Source organism: Mirounga angustirostris, unplaced genomic scaffold (assembly GCF_029215605.1).
Source record: "Mirounga angustirostris isolate CCGP_5_RB_7025 unplaced genomic scaffold, mMirAng1.0.hap1 SCAF_1, whole genome shotgun sequence".
Lineage (NCBI taxonomy): Eukaryota > Metazoa > Chordata > Mammalia > Carnivora > Phocidae > Mirounga > Mirounga angustirostris.
The window spans coordinates 178,088,695-178,116,157 of record NW_026991709.1 but is presented as its reverse complement, the minus strand read 5'-3'; the positions used below and the strand labels follow the sequence as shown (position 1 = coordinate 178,116,157).

The 27,463-nt window shown below is 41.1% G+C and overlaps 1 protein-coding gene across 6 annotated transcripts in view; it reads right to left on the bottom strand.

Annotated features, from left to right (window-relative positions):
• Positions 1 to 27,463, bottom strand: part of FOXP1 (forkhead box P1) — a 375,324-nt gene that overhangs the window by 216,182 nt on the left and 131,679 nt on the right. For 3 of the 6 annotated variants that reach the window (XM_064593678.1, XM_064593689.1, XM_064593683.1), the window contains exon 3: positions 14,031 to 14,215. In XM_064593678.1, coding sequence (XP_064449748.1) covers positions 14,031 to 14,204 — 174 coding nt within the window. In that variant the 5' untranslated portion in view covers positions 14,205 to 14,215. Of the gene's footprint in view, positions 1 to 13,971; positions 14,007 to 14,030; positions 14,216 to 27,463 lie in introns of those variants that run through there. The other 3 variants (XM_064593700.1, XM_064593730.1, XM_064593715.1) reach the window with 3 other exon arrangements.

Below are 27,463 nucleotides of genomic sequence, written 5' to 3'. Positions count from 1 at the left end.
GAAAGTTTCCTCCTAAAAACAATTTTTAAGCAATGTGCCCAAATCCCGAATCAGCTGGTGAATCTGGGAGAAGGTGAAGGGGGGAAAGTTGGGAAAACAGCATTAATTAGACCATAAAATCTGAAACATGAAACTAAGAACATGAATTTTCCCCTAAAGCTATAAACACTAAATATAAAATTAAGATGAAAAAGTGAACCATCACATATGAAACTTAGCCCTAACAATTCCCACTGATAACATTACTGCTAGCTATTTCTTTTAACTATAAAGTTCCACAGTGGGAACGGGAAAAGGGATATGTAAAAATGTGAAGGAATGACTTAAAAAAAAAAAATAGTGAAAGGACAGTCAGTCACCAAAAGGTGCACAGTTGGTACCTCTGTAAATGGAGACTGCGGGCGGTACAGTTTCTTCTTCCTCTGCTTTCCCAGACACATCTTCTAATTTTGCTACAATGAACGTGTAATTAATTGTGCAGTAGAAAATTCGAAATTATTTGGTATCCATTTTCAATTGAAAACATCTGAATTACACCCAAGCCTTCTGCAGAGCCAACACTGAGGATTTCACTCTCAGCTCTGGCACACTGGGGTATTTTGTAGGCACTGGCAGAGTTAAGTGACTGTCTCGGCACCTCTGCCAGCACATTCAGCAGCCATTCCCTAATTGTGCCACAGTCACTCTGCCAATATTTTATGGGAGTTTCACAAAATGCACCTATAGCTAGTTAGACTCACAAATGAGAGGACCTCCTAAAATTCTGGCTTTAAAAAAAAAACAAAAAAAAAACCTTTTTTTTTTTTTTTCTCCCGTTCTTCATTCTTCAGAAACTTCCCCAGCCTTCTAGAAACAGGATGGGCCACAGGAATCAAATATTATCTCAGATTGGAGACCTAACAAGGGGGTTTGCCAGACAACAGCCTAGGGAAGCTATTGGTTAGATGCAGTATGTAATTATTTGCTATCCCGGTTCCAGGTACGAATCCCATAGAAATTACAGAAGGAGGGCAGCAAGGAGCCTTGAGACATAAAAATCATTGCCATGTGTAAAAACTTAGATGTTAAAAAAGAAAATGCAGGCACAAGAATTTAGCCAGAAAAAAAAAAAAAAAAAACAGACATGCCAATAAAAAAGCTGCTTCTTAAAATTTGGCTGGCAGTGTCCTTCCCCTCCCCAATGGATACTCTTAGTAAAGAAAACATGGTAGGTTTTTTCTCCCTTGCCTGTATTTGATTTCCAATTAAAATTAAATATAAACTGAAACGCCACCTGGATTTTAGCAAAATCCAATCCCCGCCCTCCACCGCTCCTTTTTCTTAAAAGAAGAACCTGGGCTTACATATACAAACATTTCGCTAAATGACCCGTGGCAAATTGCGTAATGCCAGTAAAAGTTGTGTTTTTTAAGTTATGAGCCCCAAAGATTTTATCTGAAATAAAACCCTGATTCAATTCAGATTCTGGAGGCAAACTGTGTCCTTAGCTCTGCCTCTAAATTTAAAACATTTGTGGCAGGGCCCCTTCAGTAATGTTGCTAGTAGGTATGGAGGAGAAATTCTGTATTTATTAAGATAATATGTTTTCTTTTCTAAAATGGTAAATTGGGGCACTAATTGCCTACAAGAACGGATTCTCTGTAGTCTTCCTATAGAGGTCAGTTTCTAAATGAAGAGTGTGACTGTCAAACAGGACTGTGCCCTTATTTCAATTAATTATCTCAATGAGGGAAGACACAGGAACTCTGGAATTCACAGATGAGGGCTCTCCTTGGAGGTCTCTAACACGAATTTCTACACTGCTCTAAGGTGATCGCATTTGAATATAAATTGGGTGGAGTATGCTAAAGAATGGAAGAGCCCTGAGAAACAAGTTGGTTCCCTTCCTGGCCTCTGCCTTTGGGTCCCTAAGATTTCAGCACCGCCTTTTCCCTGTCTTCAAAAGGTGCTGAGCAAACAAAATAATACTGTCAAGAGCACTATTATTTTAAAGGCTTGACTAGTGTGCTAAGGCCTAAGGTCTATTATTCAATGTATTTGTCACATAACTCTGCTCCAGAAGTTATCTCTATTGCCCCATTCTACAGACAAGAAAAGTAAGGTTCAGAGAGACTGGCAAAACTCATTTACTTCATTCAGTAAGTACTAGAGGTGGGTTTTGAACTCTTGTCAGTAGGATTCCAAAATGCCTCGAATGAAACGTTTCTCCTGCATTTTCTAGTCCCAGAGCAGTGAGATGAGTCTCTAGGGGAAATATCATGCACTGGGTAGCCAACTAAGTACATCTGTATACGACTGTCAGTACGATACTCAAGGACGTCCATAAGACAAGGAAACAGGCTAGCTCCACTGTCCATGCTTTCAGGTGCCCTGCCCTTTTGAGTGGTTATCAGACGGTGATCCTCCAACCGGCAGCAGAGAATGAGTTAAGAGCATCAAAAATGCAAATTCTTGGACCTCACCCCAGATCTACAGAATAAAGTGCTCCCAGGGTGGGTTTAGCAATATGTTTTAAGATGCCCTCCAAATGATTCCAATACATGTATAAGTCTGAGAACCACTGCAGAATGCCATACAACCTCTCAGTAAAAGTGTACCCCTGAATCAAAGGCTAAGGTGGTCTTAAGCCTCTTGACACCCCATGCCACACTGACCCCAGAATGGGCTACTCTAACTTACACTCCCATCAACCACGAAAGGGAGCCCCAGCGGTATACGTAGCATTTACTGTAACCTTTGCTGATTTAGCCAAAGATCTTTCAAGTAGTGTGTGAAGCTGGTGATTGTGTTCGAATAGATATAAAAAGCCTCTTCGAACCCGTGCAGAGTGCTTTATATGACCTTACTTTCCAGAGTTTTCTTCGGAGCTGGCATTTATAAGTGCTACATCTAAGATATCCAAGAACGAATTCCAGGGACACATTGGTAAGCATTTAGAGCCAGAAGAGGAAACCTTTTCCAAATTAAAGATAGGTTACTAATATACTTAACATTAATTAAACACAGAAAAATCTAGGAACATTTGTCAAAACACTGAACCAGCAAGCAAATCTAATTAACATGCAGTATGGACTGCATAGTGTTTTAATTGCAGGGTAGGAGGCTGGGGCATGATGCACATGAAACTCATTGCAAAATGATACAAGCACACATACAAACATACACTTCTCAGAGCACAAGATGCTGGGCTTTCATCGGATTCACAAAAGAGGAACTATAAACCTGCAAAATGTACGCATGATGAAATTAAAGACATGTCCTGTGCCAGAGAAACCCTCCCACCAGGAAGGCTAAAGAGAAGCTCACTAACTGTGAGATGTCATGATAAGTCATCTGGTAACAAGCTTACAACCAGAAACAAATAAGAATGTAAGAAAACAAAGAAGAAAGGCAGAGGGGAGAAAATAAAAGGCCATGCGCTTCTAGGAAAGACAGTTCATAAATAGCTGGATTGAACGAATACCTTCAAATACAGTTCATAAATAGCTGGACTGAACGAATACCTTCAAATATCACAACTATTTTAAAATTAGGCATTAGGATTTCAGTTGTTCTAGCTCTATGACAAATAGAGGTGATTTGGTTAAAACTCGATATTAAAAGTATGTAAAATATGGACACCACCAACCAAATGACCAGCCTTGTCAGTCCCCATCTAATCTCTGTGGAGATCAGACACTCGACTCAGGCAATGGTCTGTGTAAACAGACAGGCCCCACACCATTTCCTGGAGACCAATAAACTCAGATGCTGGCGTCTGGCATAGAAAGACTTCTACTTACCATTTACCCCTAGTCGTTCCACAGTGGAAATCCCCCTTGCTTATCCCAAAATTAAAAATGGCAAAGTGGCGGGCGCCTGAGTGGCTCAGTTGGTTGGGCAATTGCCTTCGGCTCAGGTCATGATCCTGGAGTCCCGGGATCGAGTCCCGCATCGGGCTCCCTGCTCAGCGGGGAGTCTGCTCCTCCCTCTGACCCTCCCCCCCTCTCATGCTCTCTCTCTCTCATTCTCTCTCTCAAATAAATAAAATCTTTAAAAAAATGGCAAAGTGGCAAAGATACACTTCTTGGGCACGGAGGTCATAAACCGCACCCATACAGTTCAGTATACATCTTCCGTCCACTCTCCCCTGATTGAAAGGGTTAAATTAAATCAGCTGGTGTGCATGTGCTGAGTTAACTATTTCCCAAGTTGTACCAGTCTTCAAAAATCCCACCAGCATAGGCACAAATAAACTCTTCCTCTCTGGATTACTGAAGATGTATTGCTTAAGTCATTCATCTGTTAATTAGTCATATGCGTATCTTCTACAGCTTGTCTTCATTTTGCTTTGAGATTTTTATTGATATTTAATGCATATGTTTATGTTTTGTTCCACTACGATTAGATTCTAAGTTTTATGAATTCAGGGAGATGTTAAGGGTGTTTCTTCATATCTTCTAGCCAACCATGGGACTGTGAACCTAAGATACGCTCATTTTTATGTTAATTTTCTTTGGTAAGAGAACCATGGGGAAGAACATCTGCTCTTTGAGTGACTCAGTGTCCAACTTCCATTTCCTTAGTGGGCTGGCTGATTATTCCTCTAACCACCAATAATGCCAAAACATTTAATTTGTGAAATGCATTCAGTTAAAAGATTAGAAAGGAACTCTGCAGGTAGGATGACACCAACAAGTGACTTTACCACCCTGGAAAATGTAAGACAAAGTCTCAAACTGTGATATATGTATTTCTTGAGGGATAATTTAGGGAAAAAAATAAGGAATGATCCTGCAGTTTTGTTACTTTCTATAAAGTAAGAGGAGAAGGTTCTAGAAGGCAAGCCTTGCCACATCTGCCATTTACTAATTCAGGAGGACGGCAGCTCTAGACAACATCCAACAGGGGGATGGTGGTGTTTCAATAAAACCTTTTTTTTTTTTTCCCCAGTCCAAGAAGGGAATCTATTAACTCACAGAATTCAAGAAAGGGTTGAGGAAACACATCACAAAACAGGCAGGTAAGAACCAAAAGGCAAGAACAAGTGGATCCAGGAACTCCAATGCTGCTGAGTCTTCCCCCAATCCCTCTTGACTCTTTCTAGCTCTTTCCTTCTTCTTACTTGAGATCCTTAAATGATTATTATCTACCTCACTGGGTCATTATGAGAATTAAATGAGATAACACGTTGCAAAGAAATAAAATATCACAGTACTCAATAAATGTCAATAAAACCTTTCTTTAAAAAAAAAAATAGGTGGTGGGCCAGATTTAGCCAGATAGGCCCTCTGGCTTAGTTCACCAATCCCTCGTAGAGTCTGCAGGTTTAACACAACGCTTTGTACCTAGAACCCGCCCAGTCAAGGGACTGAACAAATGGTTGAGACAAGTTTAAAATATTTCCGGAACATAATCGTGACAATTCTAATTGTGAATATCACATCCTCAGCTTACGCATGATGCTTTTCCTTCTGTAAACACATTAATGACACAGTCTTTAGATAAATGTGCACAGCATAGGCATATAATACACAGCGCAAACTTTGAATTGGGAAGACAAGTGTATATCCAATGAGATAATCAGAGTATCATTATAAAAATGCACGTAAAGGCATTTTCACTTACTACTTTTGGATGGTGAATGCCTACTGAGTTGAAATGGAAATATCATGAGTAGGACGAAAAAAATGAGGCAAGGTAAGCAATATTATCACAGAATTATTTATCATACACATTAGGATCAAAAATAGTCAGGAAAGAATGAGAATTATGTCATTCTCTCCCAGTATTTAACCTTGTAAAAGGTTGTTGAGTTCATAGGGAAGATAACAAGAGTCAATACAAGAGGCTATAAAAATGGAACTACGGCTTACCATGCAACCTTGAAAAATTAATACTTAATAATTATAATAATAAAAGGCCACTTCTGCCCTGTTTTAGGATGTTACATATTATTTTATTAAATTTTTCCAAAACTCTTTCTTCCTTTGGCTCTGAGACACATGGCTCTGCTGTTGAAAAGCAAAAGACATTTTACGCACAATTTTCCCTCTACTAGAAAGAGGTATATTGTGCCCTTCAGTGAACATAAAATTGATATTATCATCTCTTAGTTTATATCTCACTACTTAACCTTCAGATTAAAAGTTATTGGATTTGAATGACTAAGAAGACATCATGTCACCTTCCCTTCAATGTGGAGACAGGGGAGTTCGGAATGAGAGAAGGTACAGTGATAAAAACACGGATTTCGGATCAGCTGATACTTTGCCTCTTTTGACAAGCAACCGTGACACTGACAATTCCTTGTGCTTGTGTGGATGATATATTGTGTGACAAAGGGTCTACTTTCAGAAACTTTGCTGAAGACGGATCTGCATCAGGACGTTAATTTTATTTGGAGTACAGTCAAAAAGGAGCAGTCTAAAAATAGGGATGAAAGAGTTAAGTCAAGGAGAACCTTAGGGTTACCACCTTTAAAAAAATCCTACCCCTCTTACGCAGAAGATACTGGAAAATGTTCTCTCCAGAGGGATTAAAGAGAACAGAGCTGCTTTCCCTCCATCTGCCTCTATGCAGGACTCAACTCAAACACACAAACAAGGCCTTGACATCCCTAAGCAGTTTAATCTATACCTTGTCAATGAGTCTGCCAATAGCACCACTGTTTAATAATTACACAACATATTTTTCCAACAAAAGAAACACAACACGCACCCCCTTTCACCCTAAAAAAAAAAAAAAAAATTCATTCTAAGAAACTTGCGTCAATATGAAACGGACTTCATCAAAGATCTAACTTCGTAGTTTTGTTCTCTAAAAGAGATTAAGTCCATTCCATGATCAATAGGAACACAAGGCAGTTTTATCAGCATTTCCCACGTGACTTTTGGAAGATATACTCATTAGTAACTGGCAAAGGCTAAAGGGAAAATACTTGATAATTTTAATCTGAAGAAACATACAATCAAAAGAGTGAGTTTTCGTGATGTAAGAGGATGTCGTTTTTTTTTTTAAACAGTCTTTTGGTATTCAAATGTAGGAGGAGAAATGCAGGGAGCAAGGGGGTAAAGGTGGTCAACAAAAGCAAGTCCTCAATTAAATGAAGCAGGAGTTAGAGGCCAATTACTGAATTCAGAACCTACTGCAAGAGCCTTGTCACTGCTATTAATCTTTCAAAGATCTCTTTCCTTCTAAGCCAGGCCAGGTCCAACCTTCTAATTTACCTTCAGTACCACTCCTCTTGAATGGCCTTTCTTCTCTGCCTAGAAACCTCCCCTGGCTTAGAAACCCAAGCCTCCAACAAGCTGAAACCAGGTAACCTTTGAACCACCTTCCCCCTGCTCTCATCCCGGCTCTTCAGGCTCTTCAGGCTCCAGTCAAATAAACTCCAAATTAATTACCCTACCATGCACATTTCCTTACACACAGGCAGTGCACACGTCTTAGTTACATGAAAGAATATTTAACAAATGAATAAATGCATTTCAAGAACTCCAAAGCGAAGAAACAAAGTTAATACGTAGTTTCCAGTGTAGCACATTTATTAGCTCACTTGGAACAAAGCTGAGACCAGGCCAGTATGTGAAACTCTCTTCATCACATTTTCTTGTGTGAGGGAAAAAAAAAAAAATGTGGTTGTATTTCTCTGAACCAAATCAAACACAGTATTTAGCAAAGGGCCTCTGGAATGTTACAAGTAACACTTCATAATTACAATAGATTTGAGTTCAAAGACCAAGTGATGAAAAGAAACTTTCTAATACGGGGTTCAATTCCCTATATAAACTTCCCTTTTGTTGCTCCATCTACCACTTGCATTTATATTGCCATTCTACTTTGTCATAAAAGCAGTCACCTTGTAACCCTTTTTATCAAGTAATCTATGCACTACCTAAAAGCACACTCGACTCCATCAGTCGAGCTATATAGGTTTACATTACACAAACATACCAATTCTGCGTGCTCAGCACTACTTGTCAATAAACGCAAGCAGTTGCAAAAGAGCAAAGTAGGTTCCTTGCCTTCAGAGAACAGATAGGAGCCGGCCAGTTTTGCAAAACAAACTCTCTGCAATCAGTGAAGCTAATCTGTCAACAAATTACCATTAAAGTCATACCTCCTGAAAGTTCAAAAAGAGATTTCTGATTAGACAAGAGGGGGTATTTATTATTATTATTAATATTATTATTATTATTATTTGCAGCTCACAGGTCAGGGCTTAAAACTGCCTTCTCAAAGTAGGGACACTTTTACTTAAAGCTGAGGGTACACTTCACTCATGGTGAAATGTGGCATCTAGCTTTCTATGTACTTGGCTCTTTTTCTGTTGTTGTTTCTCATGCCATCTTACCTTTCAACAGAGAATGTAATGACACACAACTGTTTGGTAATCAAAACTTGAAAGGATTTCATATAAGGCTCACATCACAAGTTACCTAAATCTCTGACAGTATTTTGATGACAAGGAGGTCCAAACTCACAGAGTAAAGAACTAGCTCCAGCGTTCAGGGTGAAGGATGCCTTTTCCAGAAAGAGCCACAAAAGGAATTGAGAAAAAGTGGGACTCTTGTTATTGTTATGGCTGCTTTTCTTTGTCACAATTACCCGAATTCCTCTCTCACTTTTTTCTCCATTTGTTTGCATGGTTTTTGCTAACATTTTGATGGCACCGATTCTTACTACAAATTTTTGATCATCAATAGCTTCTATATTTGAACTCTACCTTGTGTTCAAAAAGAATGTATCTTGGTAGAGTGAGTCCTTTAAAATTATAGTTTGAGTTTTCACCCACCAGTGAAGGAAGGTGCTAGCACCTAGCATAGAGCCTGCCTCAATGAGAGAACTCAATAAATTAAGATCTTCTGCACTGCCTTCCAGAAGCTTTCCTTCTCAGACACAGAGATGCTGACCATCTTTTCCCTTCCAATGGCATCAAAAGACCTTCCTTTCAGACACAGTCCCTGGTAGCTACAAGGCAAAAGGCCACTTGAGGGTACTCCTAACAAAGTTAATAAAGCAACCTTAAGCAAAGAGAAGAATGGTAAGGCCGAACTGGCCATTGCTACCTGGTCTTTGTACTAATCCACACCTAATCACTTGGGCCTCCCTCTGTAGAGTGAGGAACAAGGCAAAGGATGGCCACAATAATGGTAACATGGTTCCCATAAAGGAACAGAAGTACGAAAGAGAAGCGCACAGGGATGGTCTCTTTCATTGGAGCTCACTGCCCATCCAAACACACACAGCGATTTCTTCCAGGCGTTGTTTTTCACAGGGGCACTTCAAGCTGGAAATGTTGGCAGGACAACCTCTCTCTTTTGCCCGATATCCACTAGTCATTTTGGTAACAAGAACAAAATGAGGAAATTCATTCCACCATTTTGAAAATGAAGAGAAGAATCTTCAATTTTTGTGTATTGGTTTATGCTAACATGTTCACACTCTGGTCGTTATCACTTGGTTACTCACATTCAGGAGACCCCAGGATACAGACCCGTGATTCTCCCAGGCCCCGCTGATAGCGTATTTTCTACATCCTCGGGGAATATACACAGCCAGATTTCCTTCTTGAGCACCCTCCCACTCCTCCTGTCTCTCTGAGCTTCTCTAGTCCTGGGCAGTGACTCATCTCTCACCTCCTTTAATAGCTTATTGGCGAAATGCAACCCAATGAATCCCTCTTCTTGCCTCTCATGATGTTTCAGAAGCTACTTATCCTTCCTACCTCTCTTAACTCTTCAGGACTCATTCAATGTTTTCCTCTCTTTCTTTTACATTATTAATGGGAAACATGTACATAGACATGTGTTGATGGTTGATAGGTAACTTTTGGGCCAAAAGGTTCAACACCTTAAACCAAATGTCAAAGAACCATTGTCAAAAAATGAAACAAACACTTCACTTATCCACACTCTCTAAATAATCCATATTCAAATCCCGTATATAATGTATCTTTTTTTTTAATGTCTTTCTCACAGACTACCTCTACACTGCCCTCCTCATATAAAACAATAGCCACACCTCAAAACCACAGCAACCAAAGCCCTCTCTATACTGATTTGCAGACAATAAAACTGCCAGGTGGTACCCAAAAAAAAAACCCCATCATTAAATGGAATGTTGTTAAGAAATAGCTGTTTTATTTAACAGCTATTCATTTTTATTGAATAAACATTTTCTAGTATGCATTCTGTTAATTGACCTGACAGCATATGCTGTATATGGAGAAACTTCTAAACATTATGCTCTATGTAATATGCTTATCTGAAAAAGCTCTCATTTGCAGCAATATGGAAATAAAATTCTGCTTTCTAAAATTCAAGACTTTTAAAATGCATTAATCCACACAGTTTATGAAATTGCTCTGGACATTTTAAAATCCTTTCTTTAGGAAAAAAAACTTCAGTAATTGGTAATAGTATTTGTTGCTGAGTTTCATAATGGAGTAGTGCATATCCAATACAGAACTTTTACAGACCCAGAAATGGGGCAGGCATAATAGGAAATAAAAAGCAGTTATGGTATCGGGTAAAGAATTACCCAGTGGCTAAAAGAAATGTTCAGAAACTCTATCAAATTATATTACTAGGAAACTATTGTTATAATAGTTTCATGGCCCAGCTATAAGTAGACTTGAGACATTACAGAGATAATACATTTCATTTTGAGGAAGGAAGACAGTTGGGGAGTGTGTTGGCGGGCTCCTCCAGCTACTGGCAGCACCTCTCCTTGGTGATGGCTTCTGAGTGATGATGGCATCTTGCAGAACTACCAATCCCCCTGCCTAGAGGGCCACAAATGAGCGATGCTGCTCGGTGGGAGCTAGGGCAGCCTGGAGGGCGGCGGGCTCCCTGACTTCACAAGCAATCCATCCCTTAACAACTGTTGTCCTCGTAGGAATATTGGTCTAGGGTTACCAGATCTTCTGATTTTTCAAGAGAAGATGGAAAAGCCAGATTCCCCCTATTTTTCTAGGTTGTCACCTATGTAATTCTTTTTTTTTCTTTTTTTAACAATTCTTCTTAGACCTAATTTAGCCAACCTACAGACCAGTCCCAGCATAGAAGTCACTCATTCCACAGCTAATCTTTGTGAAAGCTCTCCATTCTGAAAGGGCACTTGCTATCATTTGTAATTATCTTTGGTAATAAGAATCAAACATGGAAAGGCTTGCATTTATTTTAAGAGTCCTAGCACTAGGCAAAAATTCTCCCTATATCATCAACGAGTGCACTGGTGCAACTGGAAAATCCTATAACATTCAGTGTTACACACAGCATAATTAACTCATTTTTATACCAAGCCCTTTTAAGCCACATCTTTTTGTTCCATGGACTTCTAACATATTTTACAGTTCTAATTCTCTTCCACTGTCCTACATTAATCAAAGCTGTAACCCCTGTTGTCTTTGTACTACAGAATCAGAATGTGCCCCTGGCGAGGAATGGGGGAAAAGTCAACAGGAATTAAATTTCAGTGCAACTGTTTACTCAACTGTGGCCTGCAGTTATTGAAATTTTATCCGTGGTTTTGTGTGACTACCGCAGTAATGAATTCAGCATGGCTGTGATTTTCTCACTGCTGGTATTCTCACTTCAAGTAAAAACCTGTAGAATAAAAATGACGAAAACAACCCAAGTCCATCACGTTGACCCTCGCATTTCTCCAAAGCGCTTAACTGTTGCAGTTTTCGGTCCAGAAGGAAACTAGGTTCACTCTAGTCCTGCAAAACTTTTTCAATCCCTTAGTTTTTTTTCCCCTTCAATCCATCTACAGATTTTCTTGTCCTCCAACAACCTGTGAAGAGCCACATCTATACTTCAAGGGGCAAACAGCTGTATTTCATTTTACAAGATCGAAAAGGCCTGCCAAGCATAATGTATGTGGGGTTTTAGCCACAGTGATAAATCCAGCTACTCTCTCTTCCTAAGTCATATCAATAGCAAATAAAAATAAAATTGTTATAAAAAGTATTTAAAATGAGTTTTGAAGTACAATCAAAAAGGTACTGACATCCATAACACATAACAGCATGTTTTCCAAAGTGGTCGCAGCCAAGATAAAGGGGGGAGATGTGCTAATTTTGTTACTGATGCTTTTTAAGGAAGATGCTGTTAAAAAATAATGCACTTTCCTAACTGTCTCCTATGAGGCAATGTGTTGTTGCTGTTATTGGTGTACGGGTGTGTATGCGTGTGTGTTGACGGTATATATGTAAAGACTTTGGCTGATTTACTACTTTAAGATGGTAAATGATCTTCAGTTCTTCATAGAAAACTCTAAAGAAGTGAATTTCCCATTTATTTAATTAATGTACCTTAAGTACTAAGCATGTGGGGTACTCACCCCACAGGTCAAGAGCACCACACCTCACCTGCTCCATAAGGAACCAGCGGATCTTGGTCTCTGTAGGGTAAGGACACAGAACACAGCACTCCGAAACAGCAACTGCCCGTTCTCAATATAACCATAAGTACCTGAGAACACCACCACATGAACGATGCACGCACACATGGATACCTTCCTACCATTTGAGGATATGTTTTGCTAACCACCTCGGCGGTTAGAATTTGGCCATTTGCACTCATTTAAGTGCACAACCTTCCACACGACATACATCATCAATTCCAGCTGATGTGATGCCCGAGGTGCAGGCACAGAAGGGTCTGGGCGGCCAGGGAGAGAGACCATACCACGTCACTTAGATGAAGCGCTTTGCAGTGAGACCTGAGCACGTCTGCTAGTTTCCTTTTCTTTCTATTCCACTAACTTCTAACAGACTAACGATGCAATGATTCTTCATGTTTTAAAAAACTTCTTAGCAAGAAGAAAATAAAATATGCTCAGTGCCTGTCAAAGGCTATAACCCTCATACAAAAAGGGATTCCCTTTACTTCTCTGATAACGGTTTCCAAGAAAATGGTTTGAGAAAAGGTTAGCCTTCATCCTCCTCAACCCTCAACGATTTCTGTTTCTTTCAGAAAGGCCCGAAGATGCATCATTCTTTTTTCACCTTTCTGAAATGGCACCATAACTACACATTAAGTAAATGAATCAAGGACTAAAATGGAACAAAACCCACCCATTATCATTTAACAAAAATAAATCCTATTTCCTGATTCCAAGAGAGGCTGGAAAAACAGTGCCGTCTTCAAGCGGGTGCTACTTACTTATTTGAATTTTCCTCAACACTGGGGCCACACACCACCATTTCGGGGTCACCTTTACCATTTGGAAATATTTAATCAGTCACCCACAGGTACCCACTGACATGCCTACGGAGAACGTAAGGAGAATGAGTATGTCCCAATTTATAAGCATCTGGGGGAGCCACCAAAAAGAGCTAATTTAAAGCATTACGAGGATTTAGCCACATTATCAGCTGCCATATGTACACAGAACACATAGGTCAGTGGCCCACACCCTGAAGTTCCTACAGGTTGCAGGGGGCAATTTCTTACACTTAAGCCTGTGCGGTTGTTGCTTCTCCTCCTGTATACCCACTCCTGCCCGTTTGCTCCTACTGTCTGCTTCTACTCTCCTGATGCACCTACTCCCCCTCCCATCCCCTATTCCTTTTATCCATTATCCCTCATTTCGTGTCTTTCTTCACCAGGCTCAATAAGCCTGATTATTATTATTACTTTCTAACTCAAGCATCGGGAACCATTTCTCCAAAGATTCATTGTATTCCAAACAGTTCAGCTTCGGGCTGCCACGGTGGGGCCTGGGAAGGGTGTCCAGAGGTGCACTCAAGCTCGTTGTTAACAACTGCTCCCCAAGACGGGGATGGGGAGCTTCCAAGACTCTCAACTCCCAAGGGCTTGGGCACTAGTCTCTGAAGGCCACCACCAGGCCGCTGGATGCTGCTGACAGGCGGCCAGTGCGCCAGGTGAGCCTCCCAACACTCCGGGGGGGGGGGGGGGGCGGTGCGAGTGCGAAGGGCGAGTGCGAGAGCTGGCCCCCCGTCCCCGGCACCCCCAGTACCTGCTGCTGCTGCACGTGCACGAGCTCGGCGGCCCCCCCGTCCCCGGCACCCCCAGTACCTGCTGCTGCTGCACGTGCACGAGCTCGGCGGCCCCCCCGTCCGCAGCCGGCGTCTCCCCGTTGGACCGCCCCTCGCGAAGACTGGCACAGGGGAGCAAGTGGTTGCTGCCGCTGGACCCGTTCTGGATGGCTGAACCGTTACTTTTTGTCTCAGTCCCAGATTCTTGCATCATGACTCAAAAACCTGAGAGAGGGATTTTCAGGAGGGAGCGGGGGAGAGAGAGAAAAAAGCAGCTGTTAAAACAGTTGTTGGACAGAAGGAGCAGGGCCCTGCCGTCCGTGTTGCCAAACTGTAAGCAGTTGTCCTTTTCTCTCACGATCGCTTTTGGCCCTGGGTCGTGGGCTAGTCCCCTAGTGTCGGAGGACAGAGGGACCGGTCCAGCCTCAAGGTTTAGCAGTGGTCCTTTCAATAGGCTGTTTCCCCTTGGGAGGAAAAAAAACAACAAACTTTCGGGGGAACTCAGGATTTATGGCTAAAATTTCTGTGGATTGTGTCTGGATGTTTTGCTCAAAAACCAGTAAGTCGCTGTGTGTGGCATATTAGGTGTAACATTAAATTTTAGTGTGTGCAGGCTGTGCGTGGGGGTGGGACACTCCTAGAGGGAAAGTCTCCAACTCCACTCTATCGAGACATGACACACACCACCAGGAGGGGCTCCGGAGGTCAAAAAGTGAAGAGCATTTAAAGATTCGTACTCCCCAGAATCATTTAGGTACTGAAAAGTCTTCAAAATTGGCCATTCCAATAAGATCGGCCACATTTAGAGAGGAAAAAAAATCCCCACTTTTCAGGAGCTGAGAAAATTCAGATTCTGATCTTTGTCCTAGGGTTAAAACTTCCCTAGGAAATCCTCTTCAAAGTTAGGGGATTTTCTCATGCTGGATTACTAACCTCTAGTTTGGTTTAAGGCCTGAAAAGTCTGGGACACCTTATATTTATTTTGAAGAAAAATCAGGCCTTAGGCAGACCAAAGAAAAGGTCTGAATGTGAAAGTATGAAATGTCTAATAAAAAAAAAATATGTGTGTGTGTATGTGTATACAGTAGGTATATAATATGTATGTCTGTATGTATAGTGCAAGATGAGCAGCTGAAGGATATCACCTACATACATGTAAATATATTTCACATTCTGCCCAGCTACTCTCTGGGTACAAAACCATTACCCTACAGAGCCAATTCAGCTCTCAGTAAAGGTGTCTGATAGATAGATAGATAGATAATATTTACTAATACCAAATGTTACCATGTATTGATTACCAGTGCTGTGCCGAGCCCACCTGCAGGTGATTTATGTATATCCACCAGTTTAGCTGTGAATGCCACTGGTATCTCTAGTATGCAGATGGGAAAACTAGGGCTCCATGAGGACCATTTTAATTTGCCCAGCATAAATCACTAGTAATGGTGCAATCAGGATTTGAACAAGTTCAGTCGGATGTCAAAGTTCTTAACCATGTATTTTCTTCCAGTTGAGGTGCAGTAAGGAGCAAACAATGAAATGGCAGGGTCATACTCCAAATTCACAGACGAGGACTTTGAACAGGGAAAACAATAGTCACTAAAGGACTTGACAGTTCCAATATCAAAGCTGAGAAATGTCTGAATGTTAAAACTTTAATATGAGGGGCACCTGGGTGGCTCAGTCGGTTAAGCGCCTGCCTTTGGCTCAGGTTATGATCTCAGGGTCCTAGGATCGAGCCCCACGTCAGGCTCCCTGCTTAGCAGGGAGCCTGCTTCTCCCTCTCCCTCTGCAGCACCCCCCGCCTTGTGTTCTCTCTCTCTCTCTCTCTCTGTCAAATAAATAAATAAAATCTTAAAAAAAAAAAAACACTTTAACGTGAAACACTGATCTCAGATAAAAGGGCTGAAAACTTATAACAAGTATTTTTGCATCGTGTAAAGATAGGCACAGCCTGCACTACAGATTTCTCCCCCACTCATGAAATATGTGACAACAGGGAAACTGAAACACTTGGGACCTCCTCTTTAGAGGAGGCCGCCCTCCTGCCAGAAGTTGGTTTAAATCCCTTTTCTACCAACTTCCACAAAAGCCTAATGGAAAATTAAAAGCAGAAAAATTCACATCTTTCTTCATTTCCTTTCAGTGCGCTGTATGATCCAACTTGAGTACAAACTTTATAAACCCAGAAGACTTATTTTTTAAAGTTAATCCAATTCTGAAGGGGATTAAGAATGGCATTTTTTGTTGACAGGTGGGAAACAAATTCAGAAGCAACAGCTGATTCACTCTCTTCTCTTGAGATCGGACTTTCCAGTAATTAGAGTCCTTTAAAAACCGCCTTTATATCCTTACTGTCTGCAGAGCATAAAACCTATCAAAAATACAACTAAAACTTTCTCTAAGATAGAAGAACCAGGCAATACAAGTACCTTGTTTCAATTTTGTGAAATTGAGGGTTCCCCCCCCCAATGTTTCAGTTTCTGTTTCATAAACCTGCCCATTTGTATAGAAATGAAGGAAAAGATGGTGTTTAGGTATTTGAGGGAGAGAATGGTTGTCCTAGAGTAGTTAACAAGGAAACTCATTGAATTCTTAGGGTATGTCACAAGCATACCTAAAGAAAAAACAAAAACATTTTCTTTTTAACTTTCTGGAAAACCTACCCACATCAGTGAATGGACCCGCAAAAGACAAAAACATGGCTTACACATGAAATCCATACCTGCCCTCAGAAGGGGGCATAGTTAGCCAGGTACCGTGTCCTCAGAGCTATAGGGAAGAAGGCTGCTTTTCACACCCCGTGACCACTGGGACGCCTGACCTCAGAACAGGTGTCTAAGAGATGCCCCGCTTCTGTTTCCTGGGTTTGACACCGTGGTGGTGGGTGGAGTAAGGACAATCTCCAATCCACAATTTGATGAGAAGGTTTTGCTCTACGCAGTTCCAAGAAGGCTGCCAAGTCCTCCAGGAGAAGTTTTGCAGGCATCTCGCCAAGCAGCTTGGCTTGCGAATCGGGTCTGTGAGAGTGCAGGCATTGGGACCGAAATTGCATAAAGGATTATTTTGGTCTGAGGATGTCCTTAATTAGTCAAGTGCTAACAGTAGTATGTAGGTTGCAAGATTTAAAATTTCCCATAATCTCCCACACCAATCAGGAGAAAACAGCTTTTTGAAAAGCACATGTGAAAAATTAGGAGTGTCGATGTCTAAGAACATTTCTAACAATATCTGGGCTGGCAATATTTCTTTCTATGGAATGTTCCAAGCCATTTAATAAGCCTTTATGTCTGTACAACACTTCACAAACTACAAGACTCTCTGAGGTACTTTTTAAACTCATAACAAGTCCATCAGGGAGAAGAGGCAGGTGAAATTTATCCCCATTTTACAGATAAGAAAACCAAAACTCAGTAGGTGAAGGAATAGATACAGCCATAATCACTTCCTGTTTCAGACATGAACTTGCCCATTCAATGAATGGCAGAGAAGTTCCCATTTGCAAAGTCCTGGGCAAGGGGGTGCATTAGTAAATGAATGAAAAGAAAACTAAGCAATTCCAGGGAAGACAGTACCAAGGTGGCAGGTGGACAAATAAAAGCATCTAAAATACAAAGATGAAAGTGTCGGCATTCTTTAGCAAACACCTCTATTTGTCTTTTTCTATTGAGTTTTACAATTTGGGAATCATCTCAAAGCAGGTCAGTGTATACAAGAGGCATGTGCATTTTCTGACACCGAACACTGTAACTTCTTTTCTTAGAGGGAGCTTGTCATAGTCACTCAGTTTGTATAACCTCCGCTTCCCTCTGGGACTCCTTATAACCAATGAACTGCTCTGCTCCATGGCAAATCGAGAGCAAGAAACGATACGCAATCACCCCGAGTGCACGAATATGGAGGCATGGCACCAGGCGGACATGACCACCCCTCCCCACTAACAAGCCCTCTGGAAACAAAGACAAATCTTCCTCTGGCTTCCTGCATGGCTTCTCCGAATGAGCTGGGCCTGTTTAAGTCACATATGATCCATTCAACACAACCCTACAGCTGAGGCTGTAATCGCATGGATGTCAGAAAGCTGAAGGAAGCCAAAATGGCCCACTTCTCGTCTTGCTTGGAAACATGACAGAGCTACTGATTTCAAAAGATCGATTTTTGTGCTGAAGGAACTTGTAGAAAAGGATAACAACTGAGTTTAGCATGCTTATTTATTGTCGTTGCCAACAGAGCATACTCTGGAAGTATTCTGGAAAATTCATAATGTCCAGGCCAATGTATTTATAGTAAATTAAAGCAATGCTTTATTATTATGATTATTTCCTTGGTTACAGTGTTGATGCTGAAAATTTAAGGAAAATAAAGCCCTTGTTATCATGCTTGTGAAAGATTTTAAGCTAACAAAAAGTTCAGTCTTGATTCCAGGGCAGTTAATTAAGGTTGACCAAGTCAGGCAGAAGTAAATTAACTTGGCTGATCAATTATTTATATGAAGCAGAATAAATGCCCTTAAAGAACTTGGTCTGTTCATGAAAGGATGTGTAAATTAAACTAAACATAGTTTTGTAAAATATATTTCTACTTCTATGGGGAGAAGAGAAGAGAAGTTAATGGCGAAATCACTTGTAGGAAAATGACGACAGTGATGATACGGTCCTCCCCCATCCCAAAGCAAAGATCCTCTTTCTCATTGTTCATCCAGTGCCAGGAAAGAAGGAAAATGGAAGGCATTCTGAAGAGATAACAGAAGCTCTTGGGGTGTTAAAAAAAAGGGGGGGGAGGGGGCAAGGTAGGGGGGAAGAAAAGAAGAAGGAGGTAGGGAAGGGAGGGACAGAGAAGGGGAAGGAGTAAGGTTGGGAGGGAAGGACAGAGCATCGAGGAGGGAGGGAGGAAGACAGCAACTCTAAGAATGGAGAGGCCCTGTGAATTTCCATATTTTGGAATTACTGAACAAGAGGCGCACTTACTTCATCATCCGTTAGACTCCGTGCAGAGTTTGTAGACAGGATAAGAATAAAGGTGGGAGTCAGGCTAGCTCTAGTTCTAAAGAAGGACTCATCGCATCATGATAATTCAAAGTCCACATTGATCAAGTTCATGCGATTCAGGAAAGAAGAAAAGCTTGTGTGTATTAAGACATAAAGCATACATTTACTTCTGGGTTTCATCAGATAAATGAACGGTTTCCCTTTAAACGTGCAAAAGGTCTACCTGACAACATAATACACATAAAGGAGTTCTAAGGAGCAAAGTACAGCTAAGGGGATTCTTCCCTGCCGGCAGGCAACCAGCAGGGTGGCACGGGACACTAACCCAGCGCCTTACTCTCCATCTTCTTGCAGGAGTTCCTCCCATTCACAACAGGGACTCAAGAACAGAAAGCATCCCTGAAGAAAGTCTGGCTTTGACAATGGAGACTTCGTGTTTCCTAGCATGTCGCACGTGCTTTTGCAAGTGTTCACCCTTCACCTGGCAAGATGGACTAGAGTAGGGGGCAGAGACAAGAAGGAGGGCTGGTGGAGGGATTACAAGTGAAACTGAGGGGTTAAGGAAGCAGGTGAAGAAAGGGCAGCATGGAAGGGCCCCAGGTGGCCCCAAGATGCAGAATCGTTGCCACTAAGTGGGGATTTCATAGCATACTCTCAGTGAATAAAAAAGGGAGAAGGAAGAATTCAACAAGAAAAACAAAGTAACACCAGTTGATTATTTTCACATCTGAGATCACTCCCACAAGTTGTGAATGAACCCTTCAAACACCACTGTCTGCCTATCCACTGCTCGCAATGGCAGGGGTCCCATTCCATGGAACAACCATTCAAGGGCCAAGTTTAGGAAGAGAAGTCGGTGTGCTGACTGTGTTATGAAGGCACCATCTTCCAATACCAAATTTTCATAATTGTAACAGAAAGGCGTAAATTTTCTAATGCGTGGCAGTTCAAAAAGTAATCAAGGGAATGAGCCGGAGGGCTATTTTAATGTATGCAAAGCTAGTGACCCACAGTAAATGGGAGGTAAGCTACAATGAATGCAAAGTAATGCACACATACTGAAGTCCTGGTCTGATGAGGGACGGCTAAAATTAACACCCAATTAATTTCCAAATTGACAAACAAATGAAACCCATAAATCTACTTTCTCATTAATTTTCTTGTGGTATAATTTAAAGCAGTAATATGAGGGCAAAAACTGAGCATTATCCATCATAAATATCAAAAAGATAGCACTGTAACACCATAAATTATGCATATTACCTGTTGTTAAAAATGATTCATGTATTATCAACTTTATCATGCACTGTATCTAGCTCTATCTTTAAAAATCTGGAATTTTATTTAGCACTTAGGAAAAAAAAGTTCAGGAGCAAGGAAATAGTCAAAAATATGTTTTTAAAGGCTACTTAAATAGCCATATGGGAGAGAAGGGCAAAATTGCAATCTTCCCAAATCTTAGGTCAGTAGAGGTTGAGGATATCGTGGAAGTGTCGGGCTGGGCCTCTCAACAGAGAAAGAACCAGCTCTAGGAGCACTCCTGATGGAAAGCCTTGTTACATGTGTCCTCAGGGAGCTACTCCTGCAGGAAATGCAGGGCTTGGGGCTGGAAAGGAATGGGTACAGGCAAGGATATCCTGGATGCACCTCAGACAGCTAGAGGGGGAGAACCTACAGCTATGGTGCTCAGTGAAGCAAAGAATTCTCAGTCGGCAAGAAGTCTGTGAGGATAATTAGGTTCATTGTTAATAATGTAATATGGTAGCTCTCTTACCTTTATAGTTCAAAGGAGGAGAAAAAAGAACTAGGAACTAGTTTGTATTTATCAATCAACCTAGAAGTACTCTCTATCAAGTAAAGGGATAAAGAGGCATTCAGAGTAAAATGATCTCCTTCCTGGCCTTCCAACTCCATTTCTTTAGTGACAATTAAAAAAAAACAAAAACAAAAACAAAACCCTTTATTTTGAACTTTACTTTCAGGCACACCTTGCACATACAGTAGCTCCCCTTATTCATGGGGGAATATGTTCTGAGACCCCCCAGCTGATGCCTGAATTTGCAGGTAGTACTGAACCCTACATACACTATGTTCTCTTCTTTTTTTATATATGTTTTTAAATTTTTTTTCAAGATATTTATTTATTTGAGAGAGAAAGAGTAAGAGAGGGAATGAGCAGGGAGAGCGGCAGAGGGAGAGGGAGAAGCAGGCTTCCCGCCGAGCAGGGAGCCCGATGCGGGGCTCGATCCCAGGACCCTGGGATAATGACCTGAGCCGAAGGCAGACGCTTAACCGACTGAGTCTCCCAGGCGCCGCACTATGTTCTTTTCTATACATACATACATACCTATGGTAAAATTTAACTCCTAAATTAGGCACAGCAAGAGATTAACAATAATGATAAACTAGAATAATTACTATAATCTAGTGTAATACAAGTATGTGAATGTGATCTCTCTCCCTCTCTCACAATATCTTATTATACCATACTCACCCTTCTTCTTGTGATGACTTGAGAGGATAAAATGTTTACGTAATGAGCTTAAGTGACGTGAATTACACAGGCGTTGTGATACAGCCTCCCGACAATACCTTGGAAGGAGGATCATCTGCTTCCCAACCCTGGAAGACCACGGGTAACTGATCCACAAAGCAAAACCGTGGCTATGGGGGACTACTGTAGTAGGAACTCAATATATAATTGCTGAATTTTTAGCTAAATGATTAAATGATAGGAAAGTCCAAGTCCAACCTCTCAATCAAATGAGATCAAGGGCTTGTGCTGGCCACCACACCACCTTGATGTTCCTACTTTTTTTTTTTTTTTAAGATTTTATTTATTTATTTGAGAGAGAGAATGAGAGAGAGAGAGCACATGAGAGGGTGGAGGGTCAGAGGGAGAAGCAGACTCCCTGCCAAGCAGGGAGCCCGATGCGGGACTCGATCCCGGGACTCCAGGATCATGACCTGAGCGGAAGGCAGTCGCCCAACCAACTGAGCCACCCAGGCGCCCCCCCCCTTTTTTTTTTTTTTAAGATTTTATTTATTTATTTGAGAGAGAGAGAATAAGAGAGAGAGAACACATGAGACGGGGGAGGGTCAGAGGACGAAGCAGACTCCCTGCCGAGCAGGGAGCCTGATGCAGGACTCAATCCAGGGACTCCAGGATCATGACCTGAGCCGAAGGCAGTCGCCCAACCAACTGAGCCACCCAGGCGCCCGATGTTCCTACTTTTAAAATACTCCTTCCTTTGGAAGGACTAATCATTTTGGATTTCTGAAACTGAAAAACTAACCTAAGCCATTAATTCATTTTAAGTCATAACAGAAGTAGGACTGTCCCAATCATTGAAAATTTAGAGATAATCAATCAGTGAAAAACTCTACCCAAATCCATGGTCAACAGTTAACATTCAGTTCAGCTGGAATGGAAAAAGGTAGAGAGCAGGATGTTTAACTTTCCCTGTAATGCATGACTCACAACAGAGAGGAATAGGGTGGTAATAAAATAATGTTCCTAATAAAAACATGATTTCCCTTCTCTACCAGGCTTTCATCGTAAAGGCAAGAGATTTTACATTTCCAAAGAGAAAGAATTCCCGAATTCCAACCCCGAGGCAGCAAGGTTGTTCAGAGGAAATGTGCATGTCTTCATCAAACTTCCACGGTCTTCGTAAGTCATCAGTAAGGGCAGATAAAAACACCCACCCCCTTAAAAGTTACAAATGTATATTTTCAGAATTTCGGCTACTGTTGTTGGTCTTGTTTTCCTTCCTTCCCAGTGGACAGGAGTTTAAGCGCTGGAATCATAGCAACTGTGTGCAAACTCTGGAAGTTAGAAGGAAGCTGCTCTAGGAAACAGAAGTACAAAGGAGAACGCATACCCACTCCCTGGCATATTAATCCAGACGAGCTCAAATAATTAAACAGAGACCAAAAAGGAGCTTTGCCAATCCTGTGCTAGGCTGTTTGCTTTGCTACAAGGAAGCCTCTGCAGCTTAGGGTATGACAGGGCCAGGTGTTCTAGGGAGCTTAATTAAAATGCATTTTACAGAACACAACAGAGTTGAAGTTTGAGAATTAACAAGGCCTGCCAAACTTGAATCATTTGAACATTCAAACGGCTGAATTGTCACAAATAGCCTGGTGGAATAAAGCGACCAACAAGCAGGTCAGAATTTTTTTTTCCATTTCCACATATTATATAGTTTCATATACATGGGGCCAGGTTCCTAATATCAATTAGTGGCTGGCGTGCACGGTGACACACTTCATGCACCTCCTGCTTTTGCCTCCAGCCCCTCACCGCTCTAGTGGCCAAAGCGAACAATATGTTCAGAGCATCATGGCAGCTCAGTGAATGCAGGTCATCAGAAGTCAGTGCAGGCATGTCTCCATTGTGTGAAACGCACAATTATTTAATTTTATCCTTCAAAAACTTCAGTATGCATATATGTATCCAGCCCCCCTACTCCCCCCCCTCCCCCCCCCCCGGCAAAGTTGCTCTTACAGATAGATTAACCGGCTTTCTCTCGATATAAAAGACCACAATTTGTTGAAGGTCATGACCCCGGCTTCCACCCCCACCCCGGCTTCTACCCTCACCCCAGTTTGTATTTTATCCTTGTAATTTACAGCAAATGCTAGCAGACCCTGCCTAGTATTGAAACACAACACAAATTCAGAAACAGCAACAAACAATAATTAAAAAAAAAAAAACAAAAAACAAAGATGATGTAAGCTGTTTTCTCTGCTGTTTGCAAAACATGACAAAGGACAGGCTGATGTTTGGTCTTATCTAATGTGACTCCCAGTGACCAAGGGACAGGAGTCACACACATCAAGCTGAACAAAGAGACACAATGTCTCCTTAACTAGAAAGGATACAATGCATAAAACTCATTTTAAAACGAGACAGGTGACCATAACAGGTAAGAATTAAAATACTAGCTTGTAAAAACGTATCACGTATATTAACTGTATGGTTTCTTCCCAGTTAGGATGTCTCCGTTCATTCACAGAGAATTTATTCACAATACATTAAACTCAAAGTTAATCTTCCCTTTTCAAACTTGAGCGAGTACACCCATCACACAGGATCATATGGAGCCCACACAACAACACACAATGCACACACACAATAATATAAAATCCAAGGATTGTACCTTTTGAAGGTGACTGCCTTGTTCATAGCACTAGACTTTTTCTCCTACACCTTCTAAGTCCTTGTTTGCTCCACAAAGAGTTTTCTAGCCATCTGATGTTCTATTACTAAGCTAGTGGCCTTTCAGGAGAGCTCTCTCCCTTCTGAAAAAAGCAAACAACTGCATAGATATCATTACACTAAGGAAATCTCTTAGAAAAACCAAACAACTTGCTAATCTCTCCAGCCCCTTCATCCAAGCAAAAGATAAGAAAAGCAAACCTAAGTCTGTTTCAACCACATTCCAGGGACAAGTTCCCCTTTTTCTTTCTTTATCAAAATTCTAGTATTTAAGTTTTTGTTTTTTTTAATGTGTGTGTGTTTTTTAAACAGACCTTGCAGGATAAACTGCTGCTCGCACCCCGCAAACAAAGCAATATTTGTTTAATAACGATTGCTGCCATGGGTACAGTAAACAAGGGGCCCAGCATTTGTGTTTATGAACAAACACATCATCTTACAAGAGCAATTTAACATTAACCAGGTGGAATAATCAACAGATTTCATAGGTGACACCAGGGGCAGGACTAGTGTAAACAGGGCTAGGGAGGAGAAAGGGGCCACTCTTTGGGAATCAAGGTCGAGGTAAATGCATTACAGAGTAAACAGCTGCAAAGAAGGCAAGATAAACAAACAGTCATTCTTCTGACATTTAGAGAGGCAGAAAGGTTGTATGTTACACAGATCAGCTGCTGACCACCATGAAATCAAACCAGTTGGAGACCAGGCCTGCTTGTTTGCACAATGCCATGTTTGCTTATAAACAACAATTTGCTGTTACCAACCTCGCATTAGTCATCATCATATAAGCCAGAGCGAATCAAGTGAAATCCGGTTAACTCTTTACTGGCAATGTTACTCGGAAAAAAAAAAAAAAAAAATGATGGCCCCCTTTAAGAAAAAAGAGGTCACCCCCAGATGAAGCAAACAGAGCTCAGCCAACGCCTTTCTACTTCCTGCCTTGTAGATAAAAATAAAGCATCCACATGGTTTAAACTACTAACGATTGGATTTGGTCACAGCTTTAAAAGACTGGAATGTTTTCATGCTTGAGTAACTATACATTCATTTCCTGGGCTCTTCTTCTTTTATCAATGAAACATATGGGTCAAACATCAATTCGGATCTTGAATGTTTTATCTAGAAGGAGGGCCCTAATGTTCCTTCTTGCCCAGTTTCTTGTTCCAAGATACCTTTAAGTACCCGGGGTCCACACACAAATAGATGTGTTTCTCAAGGATGCTGCAAAAATCCAACTATATCTGGGTATGATTTTGCCCTTAAAAAAACAAGATATAAATAAATTAATCAGCTGATGCTGCATAGAACCACTCAGGAGTTCAGTGTGTCAGCTTATCAAAGAAATCTGAGGTCTTCGAAGAGTGAATAAGTTCAATGTCTCCACTAACAGAAGTGTTATAAAGAAATGTTTCATCTTCAAAAATTCGCTTCATGTGTGTTAAACAGCTTGCTGTATATTATAAGAAAGCTCTCATGTTTTATCAGAGATACTGTATTTAGGTGTACGATTGGCAATTAAAGCATTATTTTTAATCTATCTAACAGATTAACATTACTAAACTATTTAATTGTGATACGTGTGAATGACATCTCTCCATTACTTAATATTTAATAAGCAAAACAGGGAAAACCAGTTTGTTAATTTATATCTTACATTTATTATCAGCTAATTAAATCTTTAAAAATTCTGTATTATGTTAGTCCAAAGTACAGTAAAACACTGCTGGATATCCAAAGCAAAATTTGAAAATGAGAAAATGAAATTAAAAAAAAAAAAAACACAACTAAAGATATATCTCAGAGGATTGTGGCAATGACATTAGTAACCTTCGGATTACTGGAATTTCCATCTCTAACAAATGTAACAAAATTTTAGTGGTCCCTTCACACACCCCTGATGCCCACCCCGGTTCCGCTATGAACTTCTTTTTTTTTTTTTTTTTTTAAAGATTTTATTTATTTATTTGAGACAGAGAGAATGAGAGAGAGAGAGCACATGAGAGGGGGGAGGGTCGGAGGGAGAAGCAGGCTCCCTGCCAAGCAGGGAGCCTGATGCGGGACTCAATCCCGGTCGCTTAACCAATTGAGCCACCCAGGCGCCCCCCGCTATGAACTTCTTAACCTTCTCTAGTTGCTCTTGTTCCTGTCTCCTCCTTCTATAATCTAATCTTTGTTCTGCAACCCCAACATCATAACATCACAAGAGCATTTTCTTTTGTGTTTTCATTTTGTTGTGCTGTGGTTTGTTTCCCAAGTCCCTCTCTGTGGACAGTCTCCTTTCCCCAAACCAACGCGGCCCCTAAAACCTCAACAAAGACTGGAGAAGAAATGCCCAGTGAGCGCCCCGTGCCCTAGCAAGAGAGACTTTCTCAGGCTCATGGACCTGCTACCACTGTAGGGACACGAGGAAGGGACCGTGGGACATCTACCTTTTCTGCCCTAGGAAGCCCTCAAGGCCTCGAGCTGTTCCACTACCCGAGAGAAGGAAACCCAGCCTTGTTCCACTCTGAATGATGCTGCAGATCGGGCTGCAGGGGCAGCTAACATTGAAACTTCCTCAAACGCTCTGGGAACTGAACGTTCTCAAATTCCACGTGTATGCATGCGGCTGATGAACAGGAGACAAAGAAAAGTGAAGTGTCTCATCTGATGCTCCAGTGGAACTCCAGAGAGAAAGAAATGAAGAAGTAAAAGCAGAATCTGTGACCCGCTGTTCTTACTCCCCATCTTCCTTACCCACTATCCGCCCTTCCAGTCTTTTCCAGGAGTTCTCCTGACTTTCATTTTTCTTTTCCTAAAGCCTGAATGAGCTAGACTATCAGTGAAGGATTACAGAGTTTACCATTCTAAAAGGTAATCCAAAGAGTTGAAACCATTTCCCTCAATAAAGGCCAATCATAACTGAGCCCTGGAGTTTTCAAACTCAAGCTAAACCTAGGCACATGATTGTTACCCCAATGAAGACGTGTCTGTATTCAAAAATAGTTCTACTGATTCCTTACTAAGAACAGGATAAATAATGTGCCTTTTCCCTCTGCCTCACTTGAGGTGGTAAATATCCTAATCCACCTTCAATTTTATATGCAAGTGCCCAGGTTACTTATTTTGTTCCCCAAAGACCCCATGTTATAAGCCTTATTTGCAAAATATAAAAATAATTATAAGTGAAAGAATCCATTGACTAAGAAATCTTTTAAATAACCTGTTTGATCAACTCTTTCAAAAACTGAAAACAGTCCCAAGAAGCTCTGGGTGGAT